Source organism: Candoia aspera, chromosome 1 (genome assembly GCF_035149785.1).
Source record: "Candoia aspera isolate rCanAsp1 chromosome 1, rCanAsp1.hap2, whole genome shotgun sequence".
Lineage (NCBI taxonomy): Eukaryota > Metazoa > Chordata > Lepidosauria > Squamata > Boidae > Candoia > Candoia aspera.
The window spans coordinates 4982315-5000336 of record NC_086153.1 but is presented as its reverse complement, the minus strand read 5'-3'; the positions used below and the strand labels follow the sequence as shown (position 1 = coordinate 5000336).

General features: G+C 46.5%; 1 protein-coding gene across 1 annotated transcript in view; it reads right to left on the bottom strand.

The window, feature by feature from the left end:
• Nucleotides 1-879: 879 nt before the first annotated feature.
• Nucleotides 880-18022, bottom strand: part of INTS2 (integrator complex subunit 2) — a 32229-nt gene continuing 15086 nt past the window's right edge. The window contains exons 12-25 of the mRNA XM_063296361.1: nucleotides 17540-17608; nucleotides 15663-15797; nucleotides 15028-15204; nucleotides 13957-14068; nucleotides 13713-13817; nucleotides 12122-12286; nucleotides 10200-10401; nucleotides 9084-9209; nucleotides 8182-8371; nucleotides 6714-7007; nucleotides 5416-5523; nucleotides 4344-4449; nucleotides 2785-2961; nucleotides 880-1913 (exon numbers count right to left, since the gene is read on the bottom strand). Coding sequence (XP_063152431.1) covers nucleotides 1747-1913; nucleotides 2785-2961; nucleotides 4344-4449; nucleotides 5416-5523; nucleotides 6714-7007; nucleotides 8182-8371; nucleotides 9084-9209; nucleotides 10200-10401; nucleotides 12122-12286; nucleotides 13713-13817; nucleotides 13957-14068; nucleotides 15028-15204; nucleotides 15663-15797; nucleotides 17540-17608 — 2133 coding nt within the window. The 3' untranslated portion in view covers nucleotides 880-1746. The remainder of the gene's footprint in view (nucleotides 1914-2784; nucleotides 2962-4343; nucleotides 4450-5415; nucleotides 5524-6713; nucleotides 7008-8181; nucleotides 8372-9083; nucleotides 9210-10199; nucleotides 10402-12121; nucleotides 12287-13712; nucleotides 13818-13956; nucleotides 14069-15027; nucleotides 15205-15662; nucleotides 15798-17539; nucleotides 17609-18022) is intronic.

Sequence of the window (18022 nt, the reverse complement as noted above, 5' to 3'; positions counted from 1 at the left end):
TCCCTCCGACTTTAATTGTAAAATAATTAGAATTAATTTATTTTAATCAGCTTCAAGAATACAACTACTAGAGGTCACTTCAGGGATTCTGAAAACTTGGGCTATTTCTGAAAGCTTTTTTTCCCTTGGAATCAGTGTGTTGATAAATATACCTATCTTTGCAGTAGTCATGGCATAAATCACTTCAATGGTAAGTAGAAGCAGATGATTGTTCTGTACTATAATTTCACCTTACGATAATTTGTCCATCCAAGTCTCTGGTAAATTATGTTCTTTTCTACCCTGCTACCTCATCCACTTATCGCATTTCTATCCTGCTGCAATCAATTTAATTCTCAGTGGCTGCCAGGAGCTGAAACTGGGGATATCTACCTAAAAAACCGATGGTCTACTGCCTTTTGTACTACTGCATTCAAAAGGTTTATGAAAAAATCTACAGCTGAAATCTGCAGCAGGCTGAAATGTACCAATTTATTAGGCAACGGCTGCAGTTCTTAAGCATTTATCACGAAATAGAAATATGTCTGATTTGTTGTTGCATACTAAAAGAAGCAATTATTTTCTTATTTTCTTAATATGGTGACTTCTAAACAACAGTGCACAGCCAGAATTATTTTCTATCAATATATAAAATGCAGACAGATACCGCTCTGGGCATAATAAACTGTCTTGGTCCCCAAGGAATAAGTTTTGTTTGGGAACAGGAGCAGCACTCTCAAGGTGTCTTTGGTAAACACTTTCTAATGTCTGAAAATGTCAGGTTTCCCAATACCTTCTCACTCGTGTGGGGTTGATTCTGTTTGAATAGATAAGAATCCCCATACAGAGAATCTGCTCTGACCGTACAAGAGATACAGGTTTTTAAAAAGGAAGAATGAATAGAAAAAGTACAAATGTTTATAAGCAACATATTCTTTCCACTGGGTCTATCTGAAATCAAATGCTACCAATTATACGTTAAAAAATTGCAGAAATGAAAACAAAAACTCTTATGTACAAATATTACATCAGTGTCCATAGGAAGTCTACCCAACATGATAAAAATACATTTTGATGGGTCTTGACAATACATACAGTAAGACAATAGTGTTGGTTTGTACCACTTATATTAGCAATCTCAGCAAAATTATGCTAAAATATCTGAAGGCCAAAATTATGTCTGTCTCTCTTTATCAGCTTCCTCTGGACTCTTCTTGCTCGGGAGGTGAGAGGGGAGTTTTTTTCACAGTCCCACTGTCCCTTATGAAGTTATCTCCATATATATTTATAGATTCTATCTGCAACTCAACCTTTTCAGCTTTGATCCAAGATGTAGTCAGGGGAAGACATATAAGACATTTTTACAAAAGGTCAATTCAATTCTCCAAATGAGGTTACATTGCACATTCGGGATCATTATTTCGATGGCCTTCTCTTTGAAACTGAAGCAAACCTGGATTCCCTCTGGGGAAGGGTAACACAAGACCAGCTTTCCACCCTTGATGCCTGGTACAGTTCTCAGGATCTCCAGCCAGGATGGCCATCTGGAGAGGCTCTGGCTGGAGCAAATGAACCTTCTTCATCCTGGTCTAGAGATGCTTTCTCTGAAAGCAGCCGTTGTTACTTTCTGTTAATGCCACTGCGGTGAAAAATGTCCTGCGGGTCCCCAGACGATCCTCTGCTTCGCTTTGGCTGACGAAGTTTCACTCTGGCAAAAGTCCACACATGTCCCACTCCTCGGCGACAGCCCTACCATTCCTGGCGTGCTTAAATGGCACCGACGCTCATGTTGATTATTTCAACCAAGGTGTTTTCAATGCACTGACAGAGCTGGACATTGGGGTCTGTGCTGGTGGTCCCTCCTCCAGTTTTGTGAGACAGACTCTTAGGAAGTCTCATCTGTTCTGTAGGCTTTTCCTTTAGTTGCTGGAGGCCTAGAGATAATTCATGGCAGAAAAAAAAAAGGCAAAATTAAATGTGGAGAGTAGAAATGCTTATATAATTTTAGGCAGTAAAGGAAAGGGCATAGGATGCCCATCAGCAGATTATCCCAGATGTTGGGAAAGTCCCTTTTTAGTCACAGGTTTTGGGGAAGTGCTACTAACTATGGTGACAGTACAATCACACCATCGGGGCCACCATTTTGACTTTTTACCATACAGGTAGTCCTCGCTTAACAACCACAATTGGGACTGGAATTTCGGCTGCTAAGCAAAGTGGCCATTAAGAGAATCTGACCTGATTTTATTACCTTTTTTGCGGTGGTCATTAAGTGAAGCACAGCGGGCATTTAAGCAAACTATGTGGTGGTTAAGTGAATCATGCGGTTCCCCATTGATTTTGCTTGCCAGAAGCCAGCCGGGAAGGTCAAAAATGGCAATCACTTGACCATGGGATGCTGTGATGATCATAAACACGAACCAGTTGCCAAGCGCCCAAATCATGATTACGCGACCACAGGGATGCTGCAACGGTTGTAAGTGTGAGGATCAGCCATAGGTCAGTTTTCTCAGCACCATCGTAAGTCTGAACCTTACGATGTTTGTCACTAAACTAATGGTTGTTAAGCGAGGACTACCTGTACCCTGCTGACACCTGTGAATCACTGGCAACTCTGGAGGTATAGTAGTAGCCTCGCTCCAGGTTTTGTAGGGCGTTAGCTAAAACCATTGAAAGAAAGGAACGGAGACCCTGAGATGGCTCCTCTCTCCCCGCCACCAACTTTCCTTCGTATGACTACAGCTGAAGACAGGATGAGCCACAGAGAAGCAAAGCACGCGGAAACCATTGGACACCACGGCTTACGTGTGATGATTGGATCAAATTCCCTCGTTTCTGTGGCAACATCTGAAGCACAAACTTGTCCGATCTGAATGAGGAGGGACATGATGTCCTCGTAGAGCGGAGGGAAGGCTTGACAGAATGAGACCAGGCAGGGCAGGGTGGGCATGAAGAAGGTGTAGCGCTTGGCCTCGGTGAGAACTGTTGAGGCAACGGAGATAGTTCTAAGAAGCGGAGGTGAACTGCGGAAGACGGTTACTTAACTCCAAGCTCTGTTCTGCGCGTCCCCTACACTCTTTTAGCAAATTCATGCAGGTACCGTCTTTGATTACAACCAGAGTGGTGGCCTACAAGTGTGAACAAATGACTGAGATCAGGCGCCCTTAGCAAGTTGTTTGTGTCACTACCGATGGGCAAAGGGTCGCGGCCCTGGGGATGGCCCGGAGGTCACAGGTTCAAGCCCCACATTGCATTGCCTTACATCACGTTGAAGCGAGTGATGGAGAAAGCTGCCAAATTTGCAGAGAGTTTCTGCAAGTCAGAAGACACGATGCTACGCTAGATGGGCAAGTGACATAAGCTCAGAGGGTTTCTGAAGTCTTTTTTTTTTTAATATAACTTTTAATGGAGCTGATACATCACCATAAAGTCATATATGCTAGCACATGCTGGCTGGGGAATTCTGGGAGTTGAAGTTCACACATTTTCAAGCTGCCAAGGTTGAGAAACACTGCAATAGCATGACTTCCCCCCCCCCCCAGTGTATGGATATAATGTGAGAGAAAGACTGTCTCTCACATAAGATCCATCCCCTGGAAAAAAAAATGGAAAGCAAAGACACCAAGTTTAAAAAAAAAAAAAATCCAGTCAAAAGGAGAATAAAATCTAGGTGAAGAAACCAAACCAACACCGAAACAAACAAGGGAAAATTGGTGAGGAAGAGAACTGAAATATCTTTTCTCAATCAAACCCAAAGCCAGTGGCATGTCAAGTAAACTAAAAAACAGCTTCTTTTTCTTTGATTCTTTCAAAACACCACTTTTTTTAAAAAAAATCCTATATTAAAAATGCACATATTAAAAGTTTTCTCAGGGAAGCTTATAAAACACTGTAAAAGCCAGCATCTGGAAAAGTTCAAAGTAAACAGCGCAAATCCTCAAAAACAGAAAATTCATTGTACACCATTTGAATAAAAAGCTGCATACTATAATTAGTTATGTAACACTATCAACAGACATACACATTTTTTTAAAACACACACCATATATTGGCTTTCTTATGGCAAGGCAGAGTCCGTTAGGAAGAAGAAAATAAATAAATTCACAGACTAATTTGTACCTGAGAGAGAACTGCTAAAACGACTCAGTTGCAGATGGGGTGGGGGGGAAACCGGTCGGGGGACGAGCGTTTGCACCCGCCAGGCCTGGTGAAGTGGGCCTAGCACTCTCCCTGCTAGAGAGGGGTTTGGTTCCAGAAATGGAATTTCAAAGAGAGAGTGTCCCTTTTGTCCAACGCCGGCATTCCTCAGGCGTCCTTTCCAATTTGCTCACGCAAAATTCTGAGCCAGAGGGTCCTAGGCTTACCTGTCAAGAGGGTCCCCATGACATTGATAGCTAAACGTGCCACGCTGAGGGATTTTGGCAGGGCATACTGAATGCACAGGTAAGAAAGCAACTGGATAGCAAAAATCTGGAAAGGGAGAGCAATAAAGAACAGCAGGTTTTAAAAGATTTTTAAAAGGCGGCAGTTTTGATGAAGCATGGACAGATTTTATCTCCTTTTCGGGAGAGATGGGCAGTGATAGAAATTTGAAATATAAAATAAATAAATACATACATACATACATACTATTTAGTTTACAGACAGATGCGTATTCCAAGTACACCCACTATTTGGTTAGGTTATTATTAGCTAAGCTCCCTTTTATCACTGCACTTTTTTCAACTTTCCAGAAAAGAGGCATTCATTTTTTTATACGCTGAATTTATATGGCCGCCCTTCTGAAAGTCTGGATGGCGAACAGAAGAAAAACAGAATCCATAAAAACCTTCAGAAAGAAGGCAAAAAGCAAGTCAGCGCTGCCCATGGAAATCTCAGATCATACACCAGGAGCATACACCCACGCCAGAGCCCTCGTAACTAACTGTCGGCCTAGCGGGTTAAACCAGATAGGAATCACCACCAGATGAGCTAATTCTACTTTACTGTAAAGCTACAGTGATAGAATCTTGCAGGTATGAAAGTACAATTCTCCTGCCGTCTCCTTTACAGCCCAAGAAACCTGGGAGGGTCCCTCCTGAGCCTCTTCCCCCACCCACTATCTAGCTGAGGGCTATGCCCCCTCTTATCTGACCATTCCCTAAACAGTGTCTCTTTGTCCCATCTCCCGAGGTCTTTCCCACAAACCATTACGTCAACATCCTGGCCCCAGTGCCTGGAGGAAGAACCAGATCTTCCCAGCCTTCCAAAAGGCCAACAGGTTTGGGGCCATCCATATCTCTGGGGGGGAGGCTGTTCCACAGGGCAGGAGCCATGAAAAAGGAGGCCTGCTTCCTGAGACCCACCAGGGGACCCTGCTTCACTGAGGGGACTCAGAGCACGCCCACCCTGGGCAGGGAAGGGAAGCGGGAGGGAGGCAGCTGCCCTGGCCAGCACCTGTTTCTCCAGTTCAGGCTGAGCAATCAGTTCAGGTATGAAGTCCAGGCAGATGTGCATAGATGGGATGCCAGCCACTGTTAGGGGAAGCAGTTCGCAAGGGTAGCCCTGTTTGGAGAAAAAGCGGAGGCGAAAGTCACACCCGTGGGAAACCTGACTTAGTCCTGGCTGCTTCAAGCAAACCGAAGAGGTGGAAGGAAGATCAGCCAACTCTCTAAATATGTCTGCCGACACTCAAATATACTAAGGAGCTGTTGTCATCCTAACAGCTGATGCAGGCAACCATGACCGACTATGACTTTATGATACAGCAGTGTTTCCCAACCTTGGCCACTTTAAGATGGGTGGACTTCAACTCCCAGAATTCCCCAGCCAGCGTGTTGGCTGGGGAATTCTGGGAGCTGAAGTCCACCCTTCTTAAAATCCTGAGGTTGAGAAGCTCTGGCTTACAGGACGGGTAGAAACAATGGGAGAGAGATGGTCTCTGCCCAAACCTGGCCCTTTGCCACGCAGGGGATTACCACCTTGCATTGCGCCAACGCAGCTGGTGAAGCAGGAGTCTTACACAGGCACGCTGTGCCATGCCTGTATGTGCTCCACCACCACATCCCTTGAAAGCACACTGCAGGAGTCCACATGTAAGGTGGCCAAGGCCTGAGCGACTGTGAAGCGGCCGCCTCGTCCAGCAACTGGTGCCGCTAAGACAAACCTGCTGCAGTCTGCTAAATTTCATTCTATTCTTTTCAACCCACTTCCTTAACTGACCAAGATCGTTTCGCACTTGGTTTCTGGCCTCTAGAATACAGGTAGTCCGCAACATACGACCGTTCGTTTAACGAGAACCCAAAGTTACGACGGCTTCAGAACGCGTGCTTTACAGCCTGTAAAACACTTCTGAGCATCACAAAACGTCCCACCACCCCACAGTCTCATGATCGCATTTCGGGGACAGCTGGATTCACTTAACAACCACAGTGATTCACTTAACGACCCGTGATTTGCTTAATGACTGCCGTAAAAAAGGTTGTAAAATTGGGCCCAGTCACGTGGTGACTCGACTTACAGCTGCAATGATTTATGATGGAAATTCCAGTCCCAATTGTGGTCGTAAGTCGAGGACTACCTGTATTAGTTTCCTGTATCATCTGACAACTGTACCTGATGGCATCTCAAGCTCAAGGGACGGATCCCAGGAAAGATCCTGGAGAGCTTTCCCCACTGAAAGCCACCAATGGTCTGGCATGGCATGGAGCAGCCAAGGTCTCCACAGGGCAGCCTGGAAAAAGGCAAACACACACCTGGAAGTGAACCAGCTTAGCGATGTTGGGGTCAGCGATGAACATCTGGTGTACAAGACAGCAGACCAGGCACTGGACTTCTCGCAAGTTGCACAGAAGGCTATCCTCTACTTCCTCTCTGTCTCCTTCCTCCTCCTCCTCCTCCTCCTCTTCCTCTTTCACCTGCTTTTTCCGAGGACTGCGTTCAGCACTTCCTGGCTGGCTCTTCAGCAGCCTGCTGGGCCTACTACCTGGAGGGGTTTCTTCTTCCAAAGGCAAGCAAACCTCCAGAAGGATCTGCACCGCAGCACTATCCTGGAAGAAAGCGATGCAGAAGCCGCAATCCTTTCATCAAGGCAAGCCAGCCGCAATCAGGCCAAGTTCAGACTAGGCAACGGCTCATGGTGTAAAGCAGGCTATCGCAAAAAACAGGGTCCTGATTTGCATTTAAAGCAGTGTTTCTCAAACTTGGCAACTTGAAGATGGGTGGACTTCAACTCCCAGAATTCCCCAGCCAGCCATCTTCAAGTTGGCAAGTTTGAGAAACCCTGGTTTCAACCCTCCAAAGGCTTAATACTGCCTCCCACACACATGCAGGAAACGGGAAAGCAAAGCGCCATGTCCAGGCAATGTAAATTCTGCTCCAAAAGAAATGCTTCCCTTCGTCACTTGTATACATTACAGAACGTCAGCCTACTTTGCAAAATGTCTCTTACCTGCATATTTATTTTTAGTATTGAGCCTAATGTTATTACGGGCAGAGGGGGAGCAATGAAGAACTAGGAAACTCCATCCAGCCACAGGAAAGAGTGACAGAGGCAACTGTCACAATGCTTTGGAGCCAAGCTTCCCAGCACAGGATCGAAACACTCAAAAGGCAAAATCAGCTTGTGGCATTGCTCATTTCAGGATAAAGTCCAGCCTATACAGCATCCTTGCCACACAGAGCTCAAGATCACAGCAGTCTGAGTGGAGGCAATTTGCAAGCATGCGCTGTGCTGAGGATAAGAATGAGCTGCCCTTTGGTTGGAGCATCAAATGGCCACATTTAATGGTCAAATTCCACAACCCCCTCTGGTGGAGGCAGGTGGGATGCATCTTGGGCAGACTTTCTTGCAGGAGAAAGAGAGAAGAATGGATTGCCGGGTGAATTCTGTGTTGGTAGCCAGAAGCAAACCACCCAGGGCTGGATTAACCGCATGATATGTATCACGCCAGTTTAGGCTGACCATATTCCCTTGAGACAAAAACGGGACATTGGGATGGCCAAACGGGGCAGGGCTGGGCGACGGGCTGGATCGGCAGGCAGGAACTTCTCTGGTATCCTCGGGCTGGGAATCTTCGGATTCCTTCGTTTGCGAGAGGCAAGGCTGGGCTGGAGAGTCTAGTGAACGGCTGAGCTTGAGACCCAACTCTTCTCAACAAGCCTGTCCAGCAGCTGAGCTGTGGAAAGCTAGTCCTTTCAACAGCTGAATATTTGCAGAATTACCTGGGCTGCTAGCAATGCGTTTTTCAGCTCTTCCCGGGTCACCTCTGGGGCTTCCAAACCCATTAAGTTGTTTTGCAAAGGCCTGACATCTTGATCCGCAGTTTCTTTGAGGTGGGCGCTTAAGTAGGCTTTCGAAGCCAGAAGATAGCCATTCAGCATATGCAGAGTGATATCCATCAGAGGGGGGCACCTGAGGATACACAAACAGGGAGAAAAAGAGGGCAGGAGGAAGAAGTGAACAGAGCTGAATTTGATTCATGTTAATATGGAAGTTTTCTCCTCTTCTGGACACGCATTGCTATCCCTTTTGTTATACTGTGGACTAAAGAAAAAGCTATACAAAGTTGTGGGAAACAGAAGAAGGGGAAGATAATGGGTAAATCTGATGGACAAAATTAAAGATATCCCTGGATGGTCCCTGGAAGAGCTGTGGATTGTTGCTAGAGGCAAGCTGTGATGGAGGGCACTTCTCCATATATTCAGAAGTCGGTCTGGACTCAAGGGCACTTAACTAACTAGATTATAGCCAGAAATGCTCCGTTACAAAAATCCTGCAAAATCAGAATTCTGGACCAAGAATTGCTGAATTGCAAAGCCTGCATCAAGGGTGCATTAAGTCAAAAAGTGCCTGCCAGCCATCGCAGGAATTCAGCCACTCTGCTTGCTTGAGATTTTAGCAGCCACCGCACACACCTTTACAAAACAGAACTCTAGACTAGGTAAAGCAGACACTCCTTGCCAAGATTAAACATAAAATAAAAAAAAACACAGGAATGTTTGACAAGCAGAATTCCACCCTGACACACTTGAAATGTTGTTTCTACACATTTGTAGGTTGTGCCCTATGTGAGAACTCAAGATCACGACGTTCCTGTTGAGGAAGCAGGGGGGAAAAGTCTTACCTGTGGACCCTTTGATCACATCTTAACACAATCAGGGGGTCAATGAGAAGGTCCTTCTGAGTGTACTTTTGCTGTCTGACCACTTTGAGAGATGGCTGCAGGGCATTCACGGTCATTACCCACAACCTGCAGGAAAAGAAGGGGAACCGTAGATGTAAGAATTTTAAGAAGAACCATGCTAAATCAGCTCAAGGGCCATCTTAGAGCAATGGCTCTTCTGCTGGCCAGCCAGGTGCAATGGGCAGAAGGAATAACCTCAAGGGACAGGAGGAAGAGCCACAACCAAGACAACAATCAGATAAAAGAAGTCGGAGTCCGGGGCAGAAATGTAACTTGAAAAAGCGTCTCAGCCTTGACCCTCCCTAGTTCTCACAAAGATAAAGGGAGAGAGGGAGGGAGCGGGGAACCATCGGTAAAACATGACCTCAGTATGGGAAAACAGGAAAGGTTGAGAAAGAAACTCAAGATTGTCCCACCTTGACTCTCTTCAGTGTAAGAGGGAGGGAAGGGGAAACGCTGTCAAGCTTCTGCTATCATAGCCTGTATCAATAAAGCAGAATTCCAGTATTTCTTCTGGTGTCTGTTTCCTGACCTGGCCTCAAAGACCTCACAGGATCTGATCAAAGGCTTAACATGAGGAGTCAGGAATTATGGGGAAAGCCCAAATCATGATCAAAGAACAAGGCAGAATGGAAGGGGCAATCAGAAAGAAAGGCTGAGAGGCAAGCAAGTATATTTTATTTTATTTATTTATTTATTTATCTAATTTATCCCCGCCCATCTCCTCCCGTCGGAGGCCTCTGGGCGGTTTACAACAAGTGATTAAAACCATCAGAATAATGCAAAAAATAAAATACAATAAAAATATTATAAATAGAAATAAAAATAAAGAATAAAAATCCAAGCGATATATAGATATACAGATGATATAATTTATTTGTATTTATCTATATTTATATTTATTATATTTATTTATATTTATCTGATTTATCTATATATGATATATAGATCCACCCCGATCCTAGAACAAACTTCTTGGTCAAGGGAACCAATGGTTCTCCATTATGAAGGCTGCTACTTTCCTAATATCTCCAGATGAAGCTCCAGGCCACCCACCTTCGAGGCATGACCATGTTCAACGCCATCCAAACCCTGTTGACGGTCTGGAGAATTCGCCGAGGGACTCCAGGATAGAGCAGCTGATGCACGTTGGACGTCAACACCTCTGCGTAAGGAATTAGTTCGGCAGCTGAGAGCAGGGTCAGGTGCTCCAAAATCTGCAAGACTTGAGTGTGATTGCCTTGCAGTGCTGAAAAAGCTAAGGATTAAAAAATATGTTGAAAGTACAGGTTTGATCTGGCCCACCTAAGAGGGCGGACACCCCCTCTCTGATGGCTTGTCCTTATTCCTGGTCTGTTACAACACAATCTGATGCAGGGACAGGCAGCCCCTAGCTTGCCCCACCCACCAGGTCCTTGCACAAGCCCTGGCACCACTGTCACACCATCACAACTGTCTAAACTCAGCCATATGATCCCTGCCCAAACAGTGATGGTTACGTATACATTTCCCCAATTTAACATCAAGCTTCACCTGAATACTGGCTGACGCTGTGTACTTCTCAGGGGAGAATATTGCTTATTCACCTATTTATTAGATTTCTCTCCCACCTTTATTTTGTGCTACTCAAGGCAATGTACATAATGCCACCTCCTCCTCTTTTCCCCACAACAAAAACCCTGTGAGGTGGGTCAGGCTGGGAGGGAGGGACTGGCCCAAGGTCACCCAGCCGGCTTCCGTGCCTAAGGCGGGACCAGAACTCTCATACCACACCTGATTGGCTCTTGGGCTGAGAGTGAGTGACTGGCCCAAAGTCACCCAGCCGGCTTTTGTGCCTAGGGCGGGACTAGAACTCTCATTCCATGCCTGATTGGCTCTTGGGCTGAGAGAGAGGGACTGGCCCAAGGTCACCCAGCTGGCTTTCGTGCCTAGGGTGGGACTAGAACTCTCATACCACGCCTGATGGGCTCTTGGGCTGAGAGAGGGGGACTGGCCCAAAGTAACACCTAGCCAGCTTTCATGCCTAAGGCGGGACTGGAACTCTCCTACCACGCCTGATGGGCTCTTGGGCTGAGAGAGAGGGACTGGCCCAAGGTCACCCAGCCGGTTTTCGTGCCTAGGGCAGGACTAGAACTCTCCTACCACACCTGATGGGCTCTTGGGCTGAGAGAGAGCGACTGGCCCAAGGTCACCCAGCCGGCTTTCAGGCCTAAGGCGGGACTAGAACTCTCCTACCACACCTGATTGGCTCTTGGGCTGAGAGAGAGGGACTGGCCCAAGGTCACCCAGCCGGCTTCCATGCCTAAGGTGGGACTGGAACTCACCGTTTCCTAGTTTCTAGCCCGTTGCCTTAACCACTACTTCAAACTGGTTCTTAAGTTTACAGCACCCAGTATTCCCAGGCAATCTCTCATCCAATTACTAACCAGGCCTGAGCCTGCTTAGCTCCCAAGATCAGAGAAGATCAGGTATTTTTGGGATGGTCTGGTAGTTGTTGCCATGGTGCTGCCCCACCATCCCTGCCCTGGATGCAGCCCTCAGTAAGCAGCAGCTCCGTCCCAGCCGGTCAATGCCTGCCTTGATGGCCTTTAAAGGGCCATCTCTTAGTCTGTAATTTGTATTCCCCGGCCCTGTTTCTTTCATCCTTTCTCTGTGAGACAATGTTATGGCGATGCCATGGGTGGGAATGTAATGGAATGTGGGAAAGACCTTGGGAGGCGGGGTGAAGAGATGCTGCCTAGGGAACGGTCAGATAAGAGAAGGCAGAGCCCGCAGCTGCATAGTGGGTGGGGAAAGAGGCTCAGAAGGGACCCTCCCTAGTTTCTTGGGCTGTAAAGGAGACGGAGGGGAGAATTGTACTTTCAGACTTGCAAGATTCTGTTAAGGTAGGTTTAAAGAAAGATTAGCTCATCTGGTTGTGTTTCCTGTCTGGTCTACCTTGCAAGGCTGACACCCAGTGCCAAGGAGAACGGACCCACCTTCCTGCAGTTGCTCAGGGGAGTGTTTCTTGGCAGCGTTGGTCAGAAGCATCTTGCGCAGCAAAGCATCGGTGCCCGTGATGTGCTCCTCGCAGATCCAGTCATCCACAATGCAAAGGTGGGGATAGTTGGTTGCCAGGAGGCGCAGTAGTGCAGAATGCAAGCCTTGGGGGAGTGGGGTGGAGAGAGAAAATAGTTGGACAAAACGCACCGACCCCCTGATGGCACGTATTTGCTGGAAGACTAAAACGAAATGAAAAATACCAGCAGCAAAGTGCAAAGGCAACAGATCTCAAAGCATTCAGTTAGGTTAAAATTCAAAACCCTGGGAGAGGCAAATAGCTTTCATTGTAATGGTTAGAATTTCGCCAGATCCTTTCAGACCTCCAAAGTTTGCCCAGTAAAACAGGGTGAGCTACCTGTGTGCCCCCAGGATGCTGCACTTCTTAAAAGTTATTTTTCCAGCTTCTGGGGGCCACAGAAGAAATGGAAGTCAGGTCACAAAGGGGACATGACCATGATCAAAAATGACCACATTTGTCAACTCTTTTACAGGGGGTGGAGATTTGAACTCCAACAAGGTTCAGCGCACCTATTTGGACCCTTCTCAAAAACAAGTGCTCAGTTATATAATCACAGGAGTCCCCAAAACAGGGCTGGTAACGCTCTGCCTTAGTGTGGGGAGCCATAGAGATGCCTTGAAGGGAGTATCCAGAAGCAGTGCTTCTCGACCTTGGCCACTTTAAGATGCATGGACTTCAGCTCCCAGAACTCCCCAGCCAGCCCTGACTCCTGGGGTGTAAGAGGGAGGGGAAGCAGGGGGCTCCTCCAAAACTGGGTGCATTATTTGACATTTAACAAAAGTTAAGAAGATCAGAAAATCCAGCTCCAGCTCCAGCTCCAAGAAAAGCCAAATTCTGCAATCTCAATGATGTTATTTATATGCAAAAAATACTGCTTTTTCTCAATACAGGTAGTCCTTGCTTAATGACCACAATTGGGACAGAAATTTTGGTTGCTAAGTGGAGTGGTCATTAAGCGAACCCAACCAGATTTTATGACCTTTTTTGCAGTGCTCGTTAAGCAGATCACCACAGTTGTTAAACGAACCATGTGGTCATTAAGCAAATCACGAGGTTCCCCTTTGATTTTGCTTGCCAGAAGCCAGCTGGGAAGGCTGAAAATGGCGATCACGTGACCATGGGATGCTGCTATGGTCATAAATGCAAACCAGTCGCCAAGGGCCCAAATCGTGATCATATGACTGTGGGGACACTGCAATGGTTGTAAGTGTGAGGACTGGTCTGAAGTCAGTTTTTTCAGCACGGTCGTAAGTCTGAACTGTTGCTAAATGAATGGTCATTAAGCGAGGACTACCTCTACTTATATACTACTCTGATTAAAGGATTTTTTTTTCTAATGGAAACTCAGTAGACTCAATTACCCCACAGTGGATGTTGTCAGGCAGAGACAAGCCACTGGTCAGGGATGCTTTAATTTGAATGCCAGCCCTGGGCAGGGGGTTGGACTAGATGGCCTTAAGGGTCCCTTCCAAGGCTAGGATTCCACAATAAACTTTAGCTAAACCTACCTCCCAGCTCTTGCTGCAGCCCTTGAGCCTGCCGGATGAGGAATTTAATTGGGATCTGGTCCATCAGTGCCGGGGAGTAAGACTTGGGCTTCCTTTGCATGGCCGCTGTGCAAAAGACAACAACAAAAAATGAGAGCAACAACCCTCCTAAGTTCAAGTGTAACGCAACTACAAACACCACATGGTAGTCCCACTTCTGAACGAGATTCATGCTGTCCAGATGACCCCATTCTCTGACTCGTACCCAACGTCTTGGAGCTGGCCAGGATGGCTTCTTCATAAGACAGGACGTAATACAGGACCAAAAGCTGAGCTGTGATTCCATAACGCGGACTCAGTCGAGCAGCCTCTCCTCCCTACAGATGAAAAACGCGGAAGATACATCATGTGGTAGTGAAATGGTCTGTGGGAATGACCTCGGGAGACAGGGGGCATTGCCACAGCCAGGGTAATGGTTGGGTAAGAGGCAGCTCAGACCGCAGAAGGAACAGGGATGCGGCCAACGTCTCAGAAGGGACCCTCCCTAGTTTCTTGGGCTGTCAAGGCGAGGGTGGAGGGAGATGTACTTTCAGACTTGCAAGACTCAGTTAATGTAACCTCACAATAAAGCAGAATTAGTTCATCTGGGCATGCTTCCTGTCTGGACTACCTTGCAAGGCTGACATCAATCTTGCAAGTCTCAAGAAAATACGGGAATTCCTGTTCATGCTGGCTAGTCAGAAGACTTGGTCAATGGCCTGCGATGACTGACACAAGAAGCTCACAGTTGGCCCACTCAATTAGTCTATTTTACAACATTCACCTTTTGTCAGAATGATAATTTAACTCTATTTGAGCACAAGATTTTATCTAGCCCAGCTTACTGATTTTTGGTACTTTGCACATCATCCAGGGTCTTGGGTGATCAGGCCAAACCTTTGCACTGGGTGAAAGCTAATCCAGCTTTTCTACCCTTTTGTCCTCAATCAGATCAATCCTTCTCCTTTCAATCAGTGTTTCTCAACCTCAGCAACTTTAAGACGTGTGGACTTCAACTCCCAGAATTCCCCAGCCAGCAAGGCCCATGACTCATGTCTTAGTAAAAACCCACGGAATGAATCAACGCTGGCTGGGGAATTCTGGGAGTTGAAGTCCACTCATCTTAAACTTGTCAAGGTTGAGAAGCTCTGATCTATACAGTTGGAAGCTAGAATCAGATCCCCTTCTGCACGTGAGATCTAGGAAAAAATACTGATCAAACCAAAATCACAGCAGTAGAGTGCTGCAATAAGCTTAACATCACCCATAAATGTTGATTCCCCCCCCTAATTTATACCCCAGTCAGTCCTTTGAAAACATTCAAGATTTCCTGCTCTGTGATGGGTTGGTTGGTGGCTTCTGGGTTGGATTTAGAGGCAGGTGTCAGAACAGAGTTGATGTAGACATCGATCAGTGGAAGCAACTGTGGATGGAGGGGTGTTGTGGTTTCACACAGTTGCCTGTAAATCCAGTCCTTAAAAGAAAGAAATATAAAAAAGGAAATGTTGGCTGGCGAAAGTAGGAACAGGTCAACTGGTCCCTTGCAGGTGTCTGAATTGCAACCTCGACCAATCCAGCTAGACTAACTATTGGTCAGCTATAGCTGAAACATCTGGAGGACACCCAAGACTGCCAACCCTGGGCTTGGCCCAAAACGAAATCAGCTGCTTCTTTGTCATGTGGTGACACATCCTCCACACCCCCAACATTGCCTACAAACCCTGACCCAAAACCAAGCCAAGCTCCCACTGCCTTCTGCTACGTCAAACAGATTGTACTTTCCACCCAATACCACTTATGGTGGCACCACAACTTCAGATAGCAATCTTTTCCCAGCCCTTCTTGGAGATCCCAAAGATTAAGCAGACAATCCTTTGCTTGCCCTTCTTCTCCTGTCGCCTGGAATCTGCGGTTGCAAACAGCACGACCCACCTTGATGGAGACTTTGTGCTTGGTGAACGACCGGCTCCTGAGAAGCTGATAAATGCAGTGAATGGGCAGGAACCCGGTGATATTTGCACTCAGGTTGCTTGTAACGGCCACCCGGACCGCATGAGCAGTGACCACCTAGGAGAGAGGAAAAAATCTATTTTTTTAAAATATTAAAAAAAAAAAATCCCCTAGGAGAGAGAAAAAGAATCGCTGCCCAGAGTTACTGATTTGAGATGGGTGGCTATACAAATTGAATGAATGAATGAATGAATGAATGGAAGAAAGGAAGAAAGGAAGAAAGGAAGAAAGGAAGAAAAGAAGAAAGAAATTTGTTAGTGCTGCTGTCCCTGCTGAAAGACAAAACCCAGGCCCACTTTTTCTGGCTCAGAAAAAAACTTATTTACACCCAGGACCAAGTGGGAGTGTTCCACCTGACAAGACCGCCATGTTCCCCCGAAGATATTTCTGAAGCTCTGCTCTGTATTCTCTTGCTGACTGGAAGGAGACAGACCTGTGGAAGTGACAGGACACCAACATTTTGGAAAGCCTTTCTGATGGATGAAACCTCATGGAAGGAGATGTGCAGTGATGCGCACACAAAAACAGGGAAGTTCAACTCCAAACTGCCTGCAAAACATTTATGTCAGAGATGGGAAGATCTCCTTTTTCTTGGTCATCAGCGTTTGCTCCAAAAAATCATCTCCTCTATTCATCATCCAAGCTGGTTTTTACTCAAAAACCACATTGAAACCCATGTTTCTTTTCATTCTCTGTGGTTTGGTCTTTCATCTCAGAAGGAAGCAGCTGACAAGTAATTGACTCTGAGTTCTAGTCCCACCTTAGGCATGAAAGCCAGCTGGGAGACCTTGGGCCAGTCACACTCTCTCAGCCCAACCCACCTCACAGGGTTGCTGTTGTGGGGAAAAGAGGAGGAGGAAGGAGTACTAGGTATGTTCCCTGCCTTGAGTTATTTATAAAAATAATAAAGGCGGGAGAGGAGAGGAGAGGAGAGGAGAGGAGAGGAGAGTAAGCCATCCAGAGTCAGGATGGACCGAAGGGTAACAAACTTCAGGAAACTCCTCTCCAGGATAAATCCTATAGAAACTTGGTTCGGAAGGAAAAGGGGGATTAAGACCAATGTTGGGGGCTTTGTCTGGGGCGGGGGGGTCAATCTGGGTCGGATGGGATTAGGCAAAGAGAAGAACTGGGTCTGACCCTGCTCGTGTCCAAAAGACAGAGAGGAAAAGGGTGCAGCCTCCATTTTGTTTGTTAGGTTCAATTTCTCCACTACAGGTCTGCGTTCCAACACCAGTCTGGGCCTCCTGTAGTGTCCAAGTGTCCCAGATAAAAATTCTGTCCTGTTGGAATAATGGAGTCCTGGCATGGGGATCTGATGTGCAGGGGAGCCCGTACAGCGAGAGCCAGTTTGGCCTAGTGGTTAAGGTGCTGGGCTAGAAACCAGGAGGCTGAGAGTTCTAGTCCCGCCTTGGGCACGGAAGCCAGCTGGGTGATCTTGGGCCAGTCCCTCTCCCTCAGCCAATCAGGCGTGGTATGAGAGTTCTAGTCCCGCCTTAGGCACGAAAGCTGGCTGGCTGACCTTGGGCTGGTCCCTCTCTCTCAGCCCAACCCGCCTCACAGGGCTGTTGTTGTGGGGAACATAGGAGGAGGGAGGAGTATGAGGTATGTTCCCCACCTTGAGTTATTTATAAAAATAACGACGTATAGCCATTTTTATCTGTACTGTTTTGTGAAGCAAAGCTAGAAATGTTTTACATTAAATATGTACTCAGAGGAAGGTTTCTTCCTCCAGTGTCTTTTTTTAAAACCAAAGTTGATTTCCATCCTGGATTAAGCAAAAAGATTGCTTAACAGGTTACCTGTTCGGTGAAAATCTCCTGGGTGAAGATGGTTTTCATGCGACTCAGCGAACTGGGTTTGATGACAATCTGAAACAAAGACCAGGAGCGCCACTGCTGTTACGTTGAGGGTTTTGCTACAGTGCATGTTCCCACAGCTGACAGGGCTGTTCCCAGAATTGAGATAAATTTAGCTTCCAACCTTCCTGATTAAATATCCTACAAAGAATTAAATCATGCTAAAATAAAGGCCACTGGGATCCCGAACCAGATCGACGCTCATCAAAAATGATACCATGAGCCTAATGAGTTCACAATCACTCCAGGATTTTGAAAAAGCTCGTGCTGAGCCCTCCAGAGAGTAATACGGCTTCTCAATCAGCTCGACAATTATTTCCTGGATGATGGCACCCACTCTCTTCAAGGCCAGGGCAGCCAAATTGTATCCCAAGCTCTGACATTCAGAGCAAGGCTTCCATCAGATTAGAAAACCTTTCTCTTAAA